We start from the raw sequence: 19,619 nt of genomic DNA on the forward strand, positions 1-19,619 counted from the left end.
CCAGGTTCATTACTCATGTGCATTATAAATGTGGAATTCATGTCATTAACCTAAATTACAGAGATGCATTTCTCACATAAGTCCCTATATGCAGGCTGGGTAGCAAAGAAGAGTTCTTAAAGTCGGGGTAATGTGAAGAGCTGTTAAGAATTTCCTACCCTAAAAGGTATTTCCCGTGTTGACTGAAATTCTTCATTGATTCCACTGCTTAGAACCTATCTTTAATCATCTCTCTGTAACCACAAAAGCAGTTACAATAAAGATTCTGAAATCAGATTGCCTTGTTCACCCTGGGCTTCACCACTAACTGCTCATGTGACTTTGGAGAATGCTTTTTCAATTTATCTTATTTATTTGGCTATGCCAGGTCTTAGTTATGGCATGTGGGATCTAATTCCCTGATTGGGGATTGAACCCAGGCCCCTACATTAGGAGCACAGAGTCTTAACTACTGGAGCATCAGGGAAGTCCCAGAGGTACGGTTTTTAATAATCAAGAATCACATTTACTGAGTATGCAGTCACTTAGCAACTATAGAGCTAAGCACTTTACATGTATTTGCATGCATGCATGCTTAGTCACCATGTCATGTAGCCCCGGGGACTGTAGCCTGCCAGGCTCCTCTGTCCATAGGACTTTCCAAGCAAGAATACTGGAGTAGGTTGCCATTTCCTTCTCCTTCAACCCACATCTCCTGCATTGCTGGCAGATTCTTTACCACTGAGCCACCTGGGAAGCCCCACGAGGTAGAGGTAGCTATCATTATTATAGTTATCAGATGAAGACACTGAGGCAAATGTGTAACTTCCAGGTCCAAAACTAGTAAACTGATGAGCTGAAATTCAAACCTAAGCCATTTTAACTACTATTGTACAGTGGCCTCACTTAAACACTCTAAGACACTGTACCTACCTTAGACAGTTGTAAAGATTAGGTTAAGATAACGCATGCAGATTTGATGGAGTGCAAAAAGTGTTCAACTCTGTTACTATTTCAGATAAATCAATCCTTTAAATAAAAATGGAGCAATGTCTAGCAAATCCCCACACAAAGCCCCATAACAGAGGCACAAAAGACCCATCAGGACTCCATTCTTCTTGCCTCTCCAGTCTCATCTCCTACCACTTCCCCCATCCACACTCCAGCCTAACCGAGTTATTTCTCATCCTTCAGAGGTGCAAGACATTTCGTTCTCTCCATGACCTACAACCTGCTGTTCAACTCAAATCTGTCTGGAACCCCCCATCCCCTGCTAGGTGAGATGCTCCCACAGAATCCTGCACACACTGGTTACACTTCTTATGCTATAACTCAAAGTCCTTTGTTTATCTGCCTCCTCCACTACGCTGTAAGCTTGAGGACAGTCTGCTGCACTATTCTCCCATCCTAGCTCCCAGAACAACATATGCACAGCAGACATTCAGTGAATGTATACAGAATGAACACATTAATTCTAACTAGTGCTCTCATGGAATTATAACAATTTACTGGTAGGATGAGTAAAGACTGACTGGGAGGGTCTGCAACAACTTCTCTGAAGAGGCAGCACCTGACTTGGCTCTTTATGGGAAGGTAATACTCAAAATTCTCCAAGCCAGGCTTCAGCAATACGTGAACTTGAATTTCCAGATATTCAAGCTGGTTTTAGAAAAGGCAGAGGAACCAGAGATCAAATTGCCAACATCCGCTGAGTTCCAGAAAAACATCTATTTCTGCTTTATTGACTATGCCAAAGCCTTTGACTGTGTGGATCACAATAAACTGGAAAATGCTGAAAGAGATGGGAATACCAGACCAACTGACCTGCCTCTTGAGAAACCTGTATGCAGGTCAGGAAGCAACAGTTCGAACTGGACATGGAACAACAGACTGGTTCCAAATAGGAAAAGGAGTACGTCAAGGCTGTATACTGTCACCCTGCTCTTTTAACTTATATGCAGAGTACATCATGAGAAACACTGGGATGGAGGAAGCACAACCTAGAATCAAGATTGCCGGGAGAAGTATCAATAACCTCAGATATGCAGATGACACCACCCTTATGGCAGAAAGTGAAGAGGAACTAAAAAGCCTCTTGATGAAAGTGCAAGTGGAGAGTGAAAAAGTTGGCCTAAAGTTCAACATTCAGAAAAGGAAGATCATGGCATCCGGTCCCATCACTTCATGGGAAATAGATGGGGAAACAGTGGAAACAGTGTCACACTTTATTTTGGGGGGCTCCAAAATCACTGCAGATGGTGATTGCAGCCATGAAATTAAAAGACACTTACTCCTTGGAAGGAAAGTTATGACCAACCTAGATAGCATATTCAAAAGCGAAGACATTACTTTGCCAACAAAGGTCCATCTAGTCAAGGCTATGGTTTTTCCAGTGGTCATGTATGGATGTGAGAGTTGGACTGTGAAGAAAGCTGAGCACCGAAGAATTGATGCTTTTGAACTGTGGTGTTGGAGAAGACTCTTGAGAGTCCCTTGGACCGCAAGGAGATCCAACCAGTCCCATTCTAAAGGAAATCAGTCCTAGGTGTTCATTGGAAGGACTGATGCTAAAGCTGAAACTCCAATACTTTGGCCACCTCATGAGAAGAGTTGACTCATTGGAAAAGACTCTGATGCTGGGAGGGGTTGGGGGCAGGAGGAAAAGGGGATGACAGAGGATGAGATGGCTGGATGGCATCACCGACTCGACAGACATGAGTTTGAGTGAACTCCAGGAGTTGGTGATGGACAGGGAGGCCTGGCATGCTGCGATTCATGGGGTAGCAAAGAGTCAGACACGACTGAGCTACTGAACTGAACTGAACTGAACTGAATGCTTGGATCAGTGAACACACAAGTGGACCTCCCAAGAAGAAAAGGTTTGAGGAAAGGCTCTAGAAGAAAACTCTGGAGTATAATAAGTAAACTTCTATGACTAGAACATAGGAAACAGGGAGGATAAGGTCACTGTGACAATAAAACTGGGAACTGCAAAGAATCAAGATCATCAAATCTATTTTGAAACAACTTTCCATAAAAAAAAAGAAAAGTTACTGCTGCCCAAGTAATGTTATCCGCTCCCAATTCTTCGATTTGCATTTATTTTCATTCACTCATGAAAGTGAAGTTGTGTCCGACTCTTTGCGACCCCATGGACTGTAGCCTACCAGACTCCTCCGTCCATGGGATTCTCCAGACAAGAATACTGGAGTGGGTTGCCATTTCCTTCTCCAGGGGATCTTCCCGACCCAGGGATCGAACTCGGGTCTCCTGCACTGCGGGCAGACACTTTACCCTCTGAGCCACCAAGGGAGGACCTTAACCAACCCATAATGACCACATCAATAATACAGCAATGCATACAAAGAGGGATTGTAGCAAAAGGATAGAAATGGGGAAAGTAAAATAGTATAAAAAGTAGGATGAAACTGCTCTAAAATTAAAATACCAAGCAGATAGGAGTCTCACCTGTATCAGAGCAGGGCCCATGTCATCAGCAGTTTGACTGTTCTTACATTTATTTAACTTAGTCCTTTTTTAACTACATAAATTTCTGTAACGAACTCACACTAATTTATGATGCAGAGACAGCAATCACTGAAGGCAATCGCTATTATTTTAGAAAGGAAACCTTCTGACTTATGTACTTTGCACTCCACCCAGTAAGCCACTGGCATTACTAAAGAGTCAGTGAATGATACAGTGTTAAAATACAGGCTACATCATGCAAGAACAAAATTTACAACCACTGTACTGATTGTGTCCCCTGCTTTACACACCAACTCGATACTGAATGCACACCTGTTAGGGGAAAGACACTCTTCTTTGCATTGACAGGGATACCTGGATGAATTTGGTATGACCCAGACCCTTAAAGAATACACAGAAAAGGTGAGCCAAATGTGTACACGATAATCCAATTCAGGCTGTGATAAGTGTAGCATGAAAAATGTAGCATGAAAGCAAAAAAGAAGTACTCATTAATCTTAACAGGAAACATGGAGGAAGATTTCATGGCAGGGTTAACTGGGACCCCTAGGAAAAGTTTTCATTGTGTTTATTTTAGTTTTACAATTTTTTTTAATTACAAAGGTGATTGATGTTCATTATGAAAAAATACAGATAAGCAAAAAACTACAAATCACTACATTTTGGTATATGCCATTTAAATTTTATTTATTTATAAAAATAATAACATTTTACATTCTTTTCAGTAAGTAGCTTTTCAGGCAACAATATATTACAACCATCTTTCCACATTATTTACTATACTTCTAAAACTGACTTTTATATTTTAAGAGGAGCATATCACAAAAAGAGTACACAGCAAAAGCCTTCTCCCTTCTACCCTCCATTACCTTACACTTTTAAACAGAAGCAACCACTTTTACCAGTTTCTTGTGATCGTTCCACGAGTAGTCTATGACTATATGAGCATGTGTGTGTATATTTCTCTTTTTAAATAAATGGTAGTAGTGCACACAGTTTTGTACCTTGCTTCTATCCCCCAGGCAGTACACATATCATTGCCTTGTTCCTCTTAGTGGCTGCAGAGTGTTCCATTGTACTTATATACAATACCTTATTCATCCAGTACACTTTGATGGACATTCAGAATATTTCCAACCTCTTGCTAGTACAGTAATGCTACATATATCCTTAAAATGCAAATATGCACACATTTGTGACTGTATCTGCAGAAGGTCAAAGGATATGTACATTTTTAGTTTCATAGACATTACCACAGTATTCTCCATTCAGATGGTCCTAATTTCTAGTCCTGCCAACTACAAATGAGAACACCTACTTATTTCCCTACCTCTGGCTGCCCAGCAAGATACTATTTTCCATTCTCCTCCCCCACCACACACACACATACATACACACCCACACACACACACATACCCCTTACAGACAGGTGAGGTCATTTGTCTGGTCAACAGAATAAGGGATATGAACAGACATGTGTCATATTCAGGCCAAAGAAACTGAGAAGACGATGCATATTTTCTACCCTTTCTTTGTTTTTCTACCAGCTGGAAACAGATTTCAAGGCTGGAGGGAAAGGGAGAGCCATATGATGCAAGGAACCTGAGTTTCTGAATCACCTGAGAGGGAACAACTGTCTAGCAATCAGAAACATCCACATTGACTATTGCATGAGGGAGAAATAAATTTCTATTGTATTAAGCTGCTAAAATGTTAGTGTGTGTTATAGTAACTTGCTTTAGGCTAAGTAGTACACCAAGATACTCTTTTTTATATAAAACACTAGATCCACATTTCAGAGGGATACATTTGGGAAATGTTGTGTAAGTATTTCAATGTTAAGTATGACAATGGTTATTCTTCATTTCCTGGATTACTTAGAGCTATTTTTTGTTTCTGTCTTTAAAATCAAGAATGGGTACTGATTATCAAATACCTTTACAATGTCTGTGGAAATGACCTTATGGTTTTCTCCTTTGATTTACCAACATGATATATTACGTTACTATTTATTCACATTGCAATAGCTTCACATTTCTAAAATAAATCAGGTTTGCGTGGTTATAGTATTTTTATAAGATATTGAATGCAAAACATAAACAGAACAAAATATGATACTGGGAAATTCTTCAAACATGACTTAAATTTTAATTGAGGAAGTAAAAAGTAGAAGAGACCTTTCTGAAGAACAAATCTGTTATCTGGAAAAGCAAGTGAAAGTTTAACACACTGTCCAGGGAAAGAATAAAAAGAAATGGAATTCCTGAATGAAAAAAAAAAAAAAAGAAGAACCAGAGGGCCGTTCTAGAAAGCCTAATTGTAAATAAAAGAAGTTCCAGAGGCAGACCAAAGACCATACTGGAGAAAGCAATAATGAAAACACAATACTAGAAAACTACCCTCAGGAGAAGACTAGAGTTGTTAGATCAGAAGCACTAACTGGGTTCCAGCAGGATAAATGAAAAAAGGTATACATTTAGACATATCCTCATGGAATTTCTGAAGTTTAAGAATAAGAAAGAAAAATATGAGTTTTCAGAAAGAAAGAAGAGATTACTTACAAATGAATGAGCATGAGGCTGGCAATGGGCACGGATAAGAATGTAGGCTCTGAAGCAAGACTACCTGGGCTCATACCTTGGTGTGACTTGGTCAAGTACTTAACTTCTTTGTGCTTCTGTAAAACAGGGATGATGATAGTTCTTAGCTTCTAAAAGGCTGGCTGGAAACAGTATTTTCGATAACACATGGGAAGTCTGGCACATCATTTGAGTCACCAAACTTCTACCCGTTAACATTGAAAGCTGTATCAGAGTCTGAACTCTGCACACTATTGAGAGGACAAAAGCCTGCCCTCTCCCCAGAGCTTAATGTGTAGCACTAATGACCTGAAGAGCTGGCTGGATTAGCCCACCAGAATGCCTCCAGCGGCAGCTGAGCTCCATGCAAGTGAGACATGAACTGATAGGCGGAAGCAATCTCACTGATTATTCTTTAATGTGAACAAGACACTGACAACAGTTTTTTGGCCCAGAGTAAAGATTAACAGAGAAGAAAAGGCCATAGGCTCCGTCAAAAGTAAATGGACTCACAATGGAATCTCTTGCAGTCAGTGGAGACTCTCCTACAATCTTACTGTTATTCAGGGATCTCCACAAAGTGAAACAGTATGGGACTTGTGGCTGCCTGATCTGGGTGTCATAAAAAATTATTTCATTCATTTAGCAAATTCTTTGAGCACATTTATGTATCAGGAACAACAGTGGGGATCTAATTGTGAACAAGACATACCAAGAATCTACATACATGGACCTTGATTTATACGACCCAAATGACCCATGTGATTTAAGAAATCTATCCCATTACCAAAGAATATCTCTTATATTCATTCACACCACATACACACATACACCTTTTAGTCCAATTGAACATGAAACAAAAGAGCTGGATTCTTGTTAATCATGAATAGTCAGATGTTACTTTAATTTAGTTCTTTTTTCATAGTTCTGCAAATGCAACCCTAGTGTAATGATTTGGTGGAATTCTTGGGTTAATTAGTTCAATTCTAGTAACTAAGCATTTAGCACCAAACATATGTATTTTAAATGTGCCTCTATACATACTAGCTAAAAATTCCCTAGCCCATTTGCCCACGTTCAGACAAGATTATTTCTTCAATCCAAAAGGAACATATAGAATTAAACAACATACATTGAATGCAGTGGGTTGAACTGGTGGTCCCTGAAAAAGGTACACATCTTAAGTCCCACTCTTGTCATTTAGTCCCTATAGGCTCTTTAGTAAGTAGGTTAGCCTCTCTGAGCTTCCATGACCTCATTTGTAAAAATGGGATAATCAAACCTGTGCTACTATCCCCCAGAAATCTGATCATACATGTTCTGATCATACATACAGAATCAATGAGATCATACATGTGAAAATATTAAGAATACTATAAAATCCTTTACAAATATGAATTATTATTCTTAAACTTTATCTGGAATTTCAAATGAGGTTTGAAGTTTGGGTTCTTTCGTCAAGCCCACTTACTGCAACCCTTTACACAAATCAGTACTGCCTAATTTTAGCAATGCCAACCTTGTATCAATTTTTAATATTAAATTTTATTTATAGAATTAAGCAATTACTAAAGTACAGAGAACTTCTTTAGTGCTAGAATTTAATGAAGAAGGTCTAATTACCACTAGCCTTATCAGCCATTTCTCTTCCCTCCAAATATCTTCTACTACTGTCATACTAATTTAGAAAAGAGACCATCTAATTGTTTTATTGCCCCATATACATTAACAAATCAATTCTAACTGATTTGCCTTCAAAGATATCTGTGAACTCACTTAACATAATCATAATTCTTTCTCTAGCTGACCTTAATTATTCCATACTGAATTCTTCTGGCTAAGAATGAACCATTAATAACTTCTTCCTCCTATTTTCTGGTTTTCCCCAATAGGTGGATCCTGATCTACTGCCAGATCTAGTTCTTCTTTCCTGAAATCAAGTATATTTATGAAGTATAATCATAAACTAAGAATATTAATTCTATCCATTGTACACTAAAGTTTCATAACCCTGTAATCTCACTTTATCCATGTACGAGTTTATATTTTCTAGAGAATTCTTCCATTTTTATTTCACAAGAAATATCATCAAACATATTCTGAACTATTGAGAAGCTAGTTCTACTGCAAGCTTCACATTTCTTTCCTTCGGAGCACAAAGTTTGACATTAAAAATAAAGAAATGGCACTCTGATGATGCAGTCTTTATTTTCTTGTTCCATAATCATTCTTTTCTATATCACAGTTGAATGATATTCAAAGTTTCCTCAGGTCTAACACAGAATACCATAAACATTTCATTCTTTGAAATTTTGCCTCTTCAGAGTTAACGTAAAAGAATTCCTCCCAAATAGAAGTTCAAAACAATAAAAATCTGAATGGACTCTTGAAATTTGTAGATTCAATAATAATCAATTGCAAGTATTATCATTGGTAACACATCCTTAAGATGAGATGTCCTTCAAGAATACATTAGGTGTCCCTACCAAGCCACTGAATTATGGGCAGTAAGTTATTTTAATATATTTAAATTCACTACCTTTCTATAAGCAAAAATTAAATCACTTCTGAGATATAAAATAAAACACCTGGCTCTCCCAATGACCACTAAATATTTCAAATCAAAAGTTACCCTTAGGAAATCCACAATCATTATTTTGTATAAATACAGATGAATACTACTCTATACCATCACAGGCTTTATCCGCCTACACATGGGTTTATAGAGGTTCCTACTGTATCATCTCAGATCAATAAGAAATTTAGTAACAGTGGTCTCCTAATTCTCTAAATGACCTACATAAAAGTACATAAAAACTGTGAATCTCTTCCAACAGCAGGAGCCTCTACATTTTTCAGACAATTGATCCCATGTGAGACTGCCAACATACTATTTATGTATCAATCCACCTGATCAGGAAAACCTGAAGTAATGATCTTTGTTAAGAATTTCAACTCTGGATCCCTTGAGGGTACTTCTTAAGAAACTGAAGACATCCTAAGAAGCCATCCATTCCCCAATCACACATCTTAGGAAACAAGTGTAGAACCTGGCTCCTCGCCACTAGAGGGGGGTGTTTCTTCTATTGGTTTCTCTTTCCCTTAATTTGGCTTACCAGAATTTCTGGTTGAACTAGAAACAAGCCTCAAGATCAACATCCTGACCTTTATTTCCCCTTCATACTGTGTGGCCCTTTCTTTTTATTTCAGGCTGTAATCTACCACTAAAATATCAACTTCAACCCGATTACTTGTACAATTATGTCTCACATCATATTTCATTGCCTTTTTGTGAACATACTAACAAGCTACAGAATTGATTCTAGAGACTTTGACATTAGTTTATCTGAAAAAAAAAAAAAAAAAAACCAGAAAATCCAACCAAGACTGCTTATTCTTTTTCAGGAAAAAATTCTTTCATTTGCCATGTTCACATTATTTCATTTGAATCCCAATAAAAACTACTGGGAAAAAAACTGAACAATTAATAACAAATTCTAAAGAAGATACTCAGTCTCTTTAAGTGACTTGCCCAAGATTTCAGGTAGCAAATAGTGAAGCCATAAGACGACTCACAAGCCCTGACCCTTAGACATGTCAGGCGTTACTTGTACTATGCCATGAGTAAAAGGCACTAGATGAGAAAATGGACTGAAGACTGACCTAAGTCTTACTATTTGCCATACTAGTCTAGAGCAAACAGCTATGTGACTACTTCAGTCAGTCCAGTTCAGTTGCTCAGTCATGTCCAACTCTTCGCAACCCCATGAACCGCAGCACACCAGGCCTTCCTGTCCATCACCAACTCCTGGAGTTCACTCAAACTCATGTCCATTGAGTCAGTAATGCCATCCAGCCATCTCATCCTCTGTCGTCCCCTTCTCCTCCTGCCTCCAATCCCTCCCAGCATCAGGGTCTTTTCCAATGAGTCAACTCTTGGCATGAGGTGACCAAAGTATTGGAGTTTCAGCTCCAACATCAGTCCTTCCAATGAACACCCAGGACTGATCTCCTTTAGGATGGGCTGGCTGGATCTCCTTGAAGTTCAAGGGACTCTCAAGAGTCTTCTCCAACAACACAGTTCAAAAGCATCAATTCTTTGGCACTCAGCTTTCTTTATAGTCCAACTCTCACATCCATACATGACTACTGGAAAAACCAAAGCTTTAACTAGATGGACCTTTGTTGGCAAAGTAATGTCTCTGCTTTTTAATATGCTGAGTTGGTCATAACTTTTCTTCCAAGGAGCAAGCTTCTTTTAATTTCATGGCTGTAGTCACCACCTGCAGTGATTTTTGGACCCCCGAAAATAAAATCTCTCACTGTTTCCACTGTTTCCGAATCTATTTGCCATGAAGTGATGGGACCAGATGCCAGATCTTAAGTGTGACTACTTAACTCACTACTATTTCTGACAAAGATTATATACATCTTAGACTAGCCCCTACCTGCCATGAAGTCACAAAATGAGACAGGAATGGAGAGAGATAAAAGAAGAGAGGCTCAGGGAAGAAGGAAGAGAGGAAAATAAATTTATCAAACAATCTTGAGGTCAGGCATAAGATGCAAAGTATTCAAGAACAGGGACTAAAACATATCAAGAAATCAGAGTCAGGAAAAAGAACAAATGAATGACAAAAAAGCAGTCACATCACCAGACAGTCAAAAGATCCAAAAGGCTCCAGAAGAGATGACGGGTGCTGGTAGATTCCCTGCTGCCTTCTGTGAAGAACCCTGGTCTAACGCAGAGCCTCTAAGAGAAGACTGAGGCAAGAGCTGACTGGTTAAAAGCTGCACCCACTTTCTGAAGCCATTAACAGAGGGAGGGCAGAGCCTCAATAAAAGGAAATCTATCAAAATCAAATCAAAACCAGCTGCTGTGAATCTGCCTGTGACAAAGTGAGTACACCACTCAGAATGCTTTTGGCTGCAAGTGACAAAATGCCAGATCACACTGGCTTACACAATAAGGAACTGTATCATCTCACAGAACTGGAAGTTCGGAAGTAAGGCAGACCAAGTACAATACAATCAGCAGTTCAGTAAGGTCATCAAGAGCTCAGGTTTCCTCTCTCTGCTCTGCCATCTTCTAGATCAGCTTCCTGCTAAGTTAGTTTTTTTTCACTACCCTAAGATGTCTTGTGCAGTTCTAGCCATCATATTCAGACATAACAGCGTAAGAGGAAGAAAAGGCACTATCTCTTTATCTCTTTTTAGGGTCAAGAAACCATTTTCCAGATGCACCCTGACCCTTCAGACTTTCCATCACATCTCACTGAACAAAACAGGTTACAGACCAACTCTAATTCTTCATTAGCAGATGAAATGGGATTAACCATGACGGCTTAGACTAATCATCTAGAACAGAATGAAAGCTGGGTAGTCAATCACCACGACCATACGATGGGCAAGTTCTGATGATGAGTAATTACCATGACACCATTTTCACTCCATAACAAATCTATTAACTTATTGTGTTGCTTCCAAGATCTTAACGAGGCATGTGCTTTGCCCAAAATTCGAATAATTACTCTTTGCTCACATTCCATACCTGCCATCATAAACTTTTTTAATCAGTTTTAAAACATTTTATTATGATTTTCTTGGTCTATCTACTATTAAAAAAAAAAACTTCACTCCCAAGCAATATTTGCAATCGAGGTGTCCTCCCAGAGAGGCAGCAGCCTGACAGCATGGCTGAAGTATTTGTGAACAGCAAGATCCAGCCTGGGAAGGTGGTCATGTTCATCAAGCCCACCTACCCCTACTGCAGAAGGACGCAGGAGTTCCTCAGCCAACTGCCCTTCAAACAAGGGCCTTTGGAATTTGCCGGTATCACAGCCAACAGTAACATCAACGAAATTCAAGATTACTTGCAACAGCTCACAGGAGCCAGAACAGTACCTCAGGTCTTCATTGGTAAAGAGTGCATAGGTGGATGCACTGATTAGTAAATATGCATGAGACAGGGGAACTGTTGACATGGCTAAAGCAAATTGGAGCTCTGCAATAATTACAGAGCAGACCTAGGCTGATAACCCTTTTGAGGGATGGATGGCATTGCAGATAACAACAGCAGTTCCTAGAGGATGGACCTGGGGCGACTTTACCCAGCTACAGCAATGGTTTACTTAAAATTCTGAAATATGTTAACCTCAATAAAGGGGGAGAGGCATTTTGGGAGGCAAAAAACAGCTTATTTTGACCCAGTATTAAAAAATGGACCAACGTGCCCAAAATAACAGGTCTGAGCAGTCTGATGGATGTCTCGGCTTTCACGTGGATTGGCCTTTGGGTTCCAAAGGGACATGACAAGGTATGCTTAGGATTCACTCACTGATCCAAATCTCTGTGGCACATGTTCTTAGCAAGTGTTCTCCTTCTGCTGGGACACTGCTACCTCTAACTCCAGTGTTTCTCAACCAAGTATATCTCAGGTCCCCAAGGATGAAGCTAGAGTTTGTTTTCCGCTACTGCCTGAAAATTATTTTGTTGAGTTTGACTTCCTAGAATTTGTATTATGAAATCAATAGGTATTTTGAATGTGCTTTTTCAAAAGGTGTCTCCCAGGCCACCATCCCTACCCCACCTCACCCCCTCCTACTTTGACAGTCACTGCTGTGAACCACTGTCCTGAACCTTGACAACTCACAGATCTCATAGGAAATGTTCAACAGTTCTGTGAGGGGGCTGAGCACCCAATCTGAGAGATGCCATATAAAAAGTTAGACATTGTTGGTCCACATTCTGTGCTACAGGGATCAGAGGTCTAAATCTAGATGCGGTGACCATATGGCAACACTGTTAGGTCAGATGGTGTCCAGAGAATCCTGAACAAGCATGTATTGTTTAGATTACAAACAAAAGAAAAACATAAAAATTTAAATGTTGCGTGGAAAATATGTATCCCCCTCCCCCAAAAATATGTCTCTGAAAATAGCCAAATTTGGAAAACACTGTTCTAAATGTTCACTCTCTCCCCTTTTTCCCCCTCACTCAATGAGAACTTAAGAATTCCTTATTGTGAAGGATTCTAGAATTGCAAGATTAAGTTAATTTCCTTCTGTAGTCTCTCAAGTATGAATGGTTAATTTCTTCTCTATGAAAGAAGTACCCATGGATCACATAGTGATTTTTGCCAAATTCTTTTCTACATTCTCAAGACTTTAAGGAATGTCATCAATGCAAAATATACCAATTTCAAGCATTTTTTTCACATTCATCCCTCCTTCCATTATAAATAAAGCCACATGCTATTGTCCTTCAAAAAAAAAAAAAAAACTTCAATGCAATACCTTATAGCAAGAATGGTAAATAGTTTTGTCACAGCAACTCCAGTAGGTATATCTGCCTAGAATCCCATTTCAAGAAAGATCCAAAGCTGAGTTTGGATCCAATGAGTAACAGTACCGTGACTGATCAGTGATGTCTACCATGTACTAGAGCTTGGGCACAACACACAACATGTATCTGCCAGCCTTGATTTAGAGAAAAGCTATTTAAATAATTTCCCATTAATGATAAATGGATTTCTCTGCCTTATTTTTATTTTAGTCGGGACCCAATCTAATTCCTCTTTATAACTTCCATCTAATTTACATATATATACATAATATACATTAAGCATGAAGCATGAACACCAAAAATTATTTTGTAGATGATCAGAGTTCCACAGAGACCCTTTTGTAAATACACAGAAAGGATGGACAGAATCACTTAATTTATAAACTGTCTCACTTAAAGAAAGCAGGGGGCTCTTTGGGGCCCAGGCTAGTGATGGACCTCAGCAGGCTTCAGGGACTGAAGGAAAAACAGGCCCATAGTTGTAGGTCAAAAAGTAGAAAGGAACCAAAGTCTAAAACTGGACAAAGGTGATGAACCAATAGCTGCAGAATGCTTAAATAATGGCAGATGACAAGCAGCATTCAGAGTTTATGTGTATAAAATGCACTTGCAAAGAGAGAAAAGGACAACAGCAGTTATTCTTCCGTAAATTATAATTAATGGCTTTTTTTTTTCCTTTTCTACTAAGTCTTTATACTCCTTATCTTCATTTTTCTGAGTGTCCTGTACCACATACGCACTGCCATTTTAATGAGGGGAAAAAAGCAATAAAGGAAACATGTTTTTATCTTATCGCTCAATGTTTTGGTTGTTCCAATAACCAATAACCTCTTACTGACTTTGAGTTAAGATCAAGTTTGTCCAACTATGCTATTGTTGGGCAGCTAGGTTGTTTTAATCTTTTGGTATCACAAGCAACATAGTGCTCCTGTAGTTGAAAATTAATTTGAAATATAAAAGAAGAAAAATTAGAAAAATCTCTAGAAAAATGACCAAAAGTGTTTAAACAACTCATAATATACTAAAAGTATTACTACTCAAAAATTTGTAACTTAGCATATTCACTTTCTACTAAATAATTGTTTTAACCAAATTTTCTAGTGGACTAGTTCACTTTCAACTAAGTTGTATTTGGATAAAACTGATTTTGGCCAAAATGATTTTAAGATAAATTGGTATTGGACAGAGTATACTACCAGCATTAGGGGGGAAGTCTGAAGGCAGAGATAAGAAATAGGCTCCCCAAAAGGTTCATTAATAAGAACAGGCAAGTCTGAAACAGAAACATCACCAAGGGCAATGGTTCAAAGTAGAAGGAAATGTCTATCAAGGAGCTATAAAACTAGCCCAAATAACTTAGAAAGTGCTAGTATGCATATCAAGTAAATTCAGTTTCAGCTGCCTGCTTGGACATGCTCCCCTAGGAACAATGCTGTATTTTCCCTAGGTTCCCTAGATGAAAAAAATGTTTATAATTTGTTTGGGGTTCAAAATGAGGAGGCGTGTTCCCCAAATTATTCATCCACAGTCACTTTCCCAGTAAATGAGGTTCTGGAACTGACTACTGCATGATGGGGAACCCAAATCACTTCTTGGGCATATTATGGTTCCCTCTCCCAAATTATAGACGGTAATATCCCAAATTGTCAGAAAAAGCAGAGGTGGCAAATGATGTGAATCTGCACAGAAAGAAGCAACCTGAACTGGACTGCCTCAGGAGTAAAATACCCAGGTAGTGGGTTTCAGCTTCTGGAACAGCTGATTAGCATGGCTAGAGCCCTCTCTGGTTTGAACAATCTTCAAAGGAACCTGATTATAGTTAAGATTTCTTTTTAGTCCATTATTGCTCAATGGAAAATCCTGGAGAGCTTTCTTAGAAGCCTGTATTCATTCAAGTATAACTGGCTGCCAAACTGCTGCTGTAGCTGAGGTAAGTAGAGAGGTAGCAGGGTGGAAGGCAAAGACATCTTTGCCATTAAAGAAGGTGTTCTCCAGGAAGGAAAATGGAGAACTGCATTTACATTCAGTCACAGCAAAGCAGATGTGAAAAAACAAGGCATATGAATCAATCTGTTTCTAGTAAGAAGTAAAACAACATAGAGAGGGACTAGTCACAAATAGTATTGGGGCAAGTGAGTAGCCACTTGGAAAAAAAAATTAATTTGGGCCTATCTCTCATACCATACACTAAGAAAAACACACCACAAACCTTATGTGTAAAACAGAAGCCATAAAAGTAGTAGTAGAAGACAATTATAACCTTGTAAAGAGACAGGCTTTTCTAATTAGGACAGAAAATCCAAAAAGTATAAAAGGTAAGACTGACAAATTCAACTACGGCTTAGGAAAAAATCTACCTGGCAAAAATACCACAAGCAAAGACAAAAGACCAATAACAAACTGGGGGTAAAGGGGATATTGCAATTCACTTTGCAAACCTCCATATTATAAACATCAACCACAAATTGATGTTCAAATGACTCCCCCAAAAAAGGCAAAGAATATGATACTTTACAGAAAAGGAAATACAAAAATATTTTAAACATATGAAAAAATATTCAAACTCACTCATAAAAAGAAATAAAAATTAAAAGTACACTAAGAAATTTTCACCTATGAGATTGGAAAAAAATTCGAAAGTTCAAGAACACATTTTGTTGGCAAGAAGACGGGTAGCATGGTGCTCTCTGACTCAAGAGGGGATATAAACTGCCTCTATGAAGGACAAATTGGCAGTACCTATAAAATTATTATGAGATACACTCTTTGACCAGCAATTCCACTTTCAGTAATTTATCCTACAAAAATACTTGCACTAGTGTGAAATAATCTATGTAACACTGCAGCACTGTTTCTAATAGCAAAGACTGAAAATTTCCCAAATGTCCATCAATATGGTACTGATCATATATCCACACAACAACATGCAAGAGATCTCTAAGACATATTGTTAAAGTGAAATATACTTCATATATTTCTCCCTTGTTATGTAAAGAACACTAAAACACCCTGTTTTGTGAAAAGAGCAGAATAATATGCATAAGCTTTCACTGGTATAAAAAAAGGAAAGCAGAACAGAATTTATATTTGTATTGACTTGGATATAAATTTTAAAACTCTGAAAGGATAGGAATTGAGTAGATGGTAGATAGAAGTGGAAGAGAAACTTTTTATTTTTAAACATATTGTAGACTCATGTGAATGCATTTCCTTTGCAAAAGTTAAATCTTAAAGTTTAATATAGTAAATGTTTAGAAAATATAGCTTGAGTTCCTAGATAATATTCTACACCTCTCCATTTTGCACCCCTCCATTTATAGGTTATAGATGGTAGACAAATGACTGAGGCCTTAACTTCAAATTCAAAGCACAATGAATGTTACAGAAGGAAATATGTAGGAGAAGGGAAGAACTTACCAACGAACAGGTTATAGAAACCAAGACTAAAGAAAAGAGGGAAGGATACTATCGTGCGAAAGATGGGAGCAAACGTGTCACATCAAGATAAAGAGATAAACCAGAGGTTAACTCTTGAGATGGTTCAGGATCAAAGGTGATATAATTCCATAGGGTACTTGAATCTGTTAGTTCAAACACAGATGCCACAGAATGCTGTGACTCAGGGGTGCTGCCCTCAGGTGGGCAGCTGCAATGGAGGGAAGGGCAGTGCAGACGCAGCAGCACAGTGATGAACAGCAGGCCTTCTCTGCTGCTCACAGGCTGAACCCGAGTGAAACCCTCTGAGAAAAGCAAATAAGGCCACAAGGCTGGTTACAATAAAGGAAACAGTATTTTGAATGAAGTTTCTTGAAAACTGCTTTCATTCATTCATTCATCAAATATTTACAGAACACCTACTCTGTGCCAAGAACTTCTCCACGGGCTCAATAAATTCATCCCCCCAAATAAATATGTCCAAAATAATTTAAACCAAATGGCATTTTAAAAGATTTCTGAGATAAACAGAAGCTTAAAAGTTTAAAAAAGAAGTCGCTAAAAGTTAACTGACAACTATAAAGTGCTACGAAACTATGGTAAACAGATTTCAAAATGTACACAGGTTATCTTATTGTTTTTTAAAAAAGTGAAATCAATGACAACATGTGAATTTAAATAAGACAATCATTTTTAGATAATGAGGAATTATACTAAACTTAAAATATGGCTTCATATTCTCATCACTATAATTGATAAAACAAGAAAACATAAATAGGGAACTAATTCAGAACAGATGTCAGGGAAGAATTTTTCCAGTAGTGAACTATAAACATGAGAAGCAAATAATGAAAAATGTATTATGGTAAAATTTAGAATCAGTTACTAATTACACGATCCAAGTAGTAAATCAGATATTTAAATACCTAGAAGAGGCATTTAAAATTAATGGACAAACCATGTTTTTACTATTCAAACCTAACTCAGATAACACATAAACCTGCAATGTGTTAAAATCTGGCTATTCCCAATGCCTATAAAGTCAGCTCTTATTTATCCACAAGGGAGAAGGAAATGGCAACCCACTCCAGTATTCTTGCCTAGCGAATCCAATGACAGAGGAGCCTGGTGGGCTGCTGTCCATGGGGTCGCACAGAGTCGGACATGACTGAAGCGACTTAGCATGTGTGCGTGTATTTATCCATAAAAATGTATCCAACTGCAAATCTAACAAGTTTGCAAACAGAACTTATTGAATTCTTCCTGCCTGATTTGCTAACATTTTTCCAACTTAATACCTACGTGGTACTTTACTTTTGATCTGCTTTCTCAATATTTCACTTAATCTATTTACACTCTAAAAGGAAATGTAAAGACTTACAAGCCCACCATCACCAGTCCTATTCTAGGAAAAAGCAAAAAGGACAGTTTCGCCTTAGCTGCTACATTTAAGAAGAAATTATTTATGCTTAGCATGCAGTAAGAATCAGAAAGGAACAGGAGTAGCAAACAACAGTGTCTATTCCAATGAAAGTTTATTAATTTGTATGAAGTCAATTTGTGATTCATCCATATTCAAATGAATGAACAAAAACAAATTCCAAAGCTAAATATAAAATGACTTTTGGACTATCCAGATTTCTGCTTGTTTTCACTTTATGGACAAAACAAGGCTGTGAAGCTGGCAGTTCATTGACTCTTTCAGGTCACCAAGATCTCACTCAATGGCTACAGTTATTTACCACATAGGCCAAAAATGCTAAGCATGATATTACTACTACTACTACTATTTGTATAATATACAAAAGAGTTCTGAGCCACCTGACTACAACAATCAGGCAGTGACAAGAGGCTAGGTCAGAGCTGACACAAGCATTCAACCTCAGAAACTGAAAGATCCTTAAAGATCACATGGTAAGCCCAACATTATTATTTTACAGATGATGATACTTATGTTCACCCAAAAGATTACTTAACTTACCCAAGGCTTGGCAGTTTCACAGCAGCAAAACCAGTCCAAGGCCTCTGAGAAGCAATCTAGTGCTCTCTGCAAAATACAGCATCCCACTCTTGGAGAATATGCTGAAGGACTGACCTTGTACATGTGAGGCAATCTTTTTTTTTTTTCCCAGAGTTGGGTGATAGTAAAGGGCTATGTAGTTAGTTACATGTGAGGAGATACTTGCTTCATCCATCAACCCAAGATAAAATGCAGATCTTATTTCATAGCCCTAAATAATATCCTGAATTTATTTATCAGACATGAGTAATAACTTTTCTCCCCCATATTACTGTGGGCTTCCAGAGTTTACCAGCAACTGGCGAAAAACATGACAAAGAAATAAACTATCTTTTCAAACAGACTGCAAGCCTGTCCTATTATTTACTAATGGGGTTTCCTTTGTGGCTCAGACAGTAAAGAATCCACCAGCAAAGGGGGAGACCTGGGTTCAATCCCTGGGTTGGGAAGATCCCCTGGAGAAAGGTATAGCTACCCACTCCAGAATTCTCACCTGGAGAATTCCATGGACAGAGAAATGTGGCAGGCTACAGTCCATGGGATCACAAAGAGTCAGACATGACTGAGCAACTTTTACTCACTCACTGAGAAAATTATTATTTAATGAGATTAAAAAATAATATTAGCACTTATACCATTAAGTAATCATTCCATCTCTGGCTTTTACTCTTTTCTGAAATTTTCCATAACAGAAAGTCTATGCTGCTCTATTATTTACTTTTTCCTTGTTAAATATTAATATTCAAATTCCCATGAGCCTCTTTCTAAAACTT

At 38.1% G+C, this 19,619-nt stretch overlaps 1 protein-coding gene and 1 pseudogene across 1 annotated transcript in view; one reads left to right on the plus strand and one right to left on the minus strand.

Moving 5' to 3' along the window:
- The window catches only part of LOC102389162 (homeobox protein Hox-D9-like), a 34,794-nt gene that overhangs the window by 11,500 nt on the left and 3,675 nt on the right, over positions 1-19,619 (minus strand). Inside the window, exon 3 of the mRNA XM_044938454.2 lies at positions 6,030-6,145. Within this exon, the coding sequence (XP_044794389.1) occupies positions 6,030-6,145 (116 nt within the window). The remainder of the gene's footprint in view (positions 1-6,029; positions 6,146-19,619) is intronic.
- Positions 11,741-12,060, plus strand: LOC112583926 (annotated as a pseudogene).

This window comes from Bubalus bubalis, chromosome 3, assembly GCF_019923935.1.
Source record: "Bubalus bubalis isolate 160015118507 breed Murrah chromosome 3, NDDB_SH_1, whole genome shotgun sequence".
NCBI classification, from domain to species: Eukaryota; Metazoa; Chordata; class Mammalia; order Artiodactyla; family Bovidae; genus Bubalus; species Bubalus bubalis.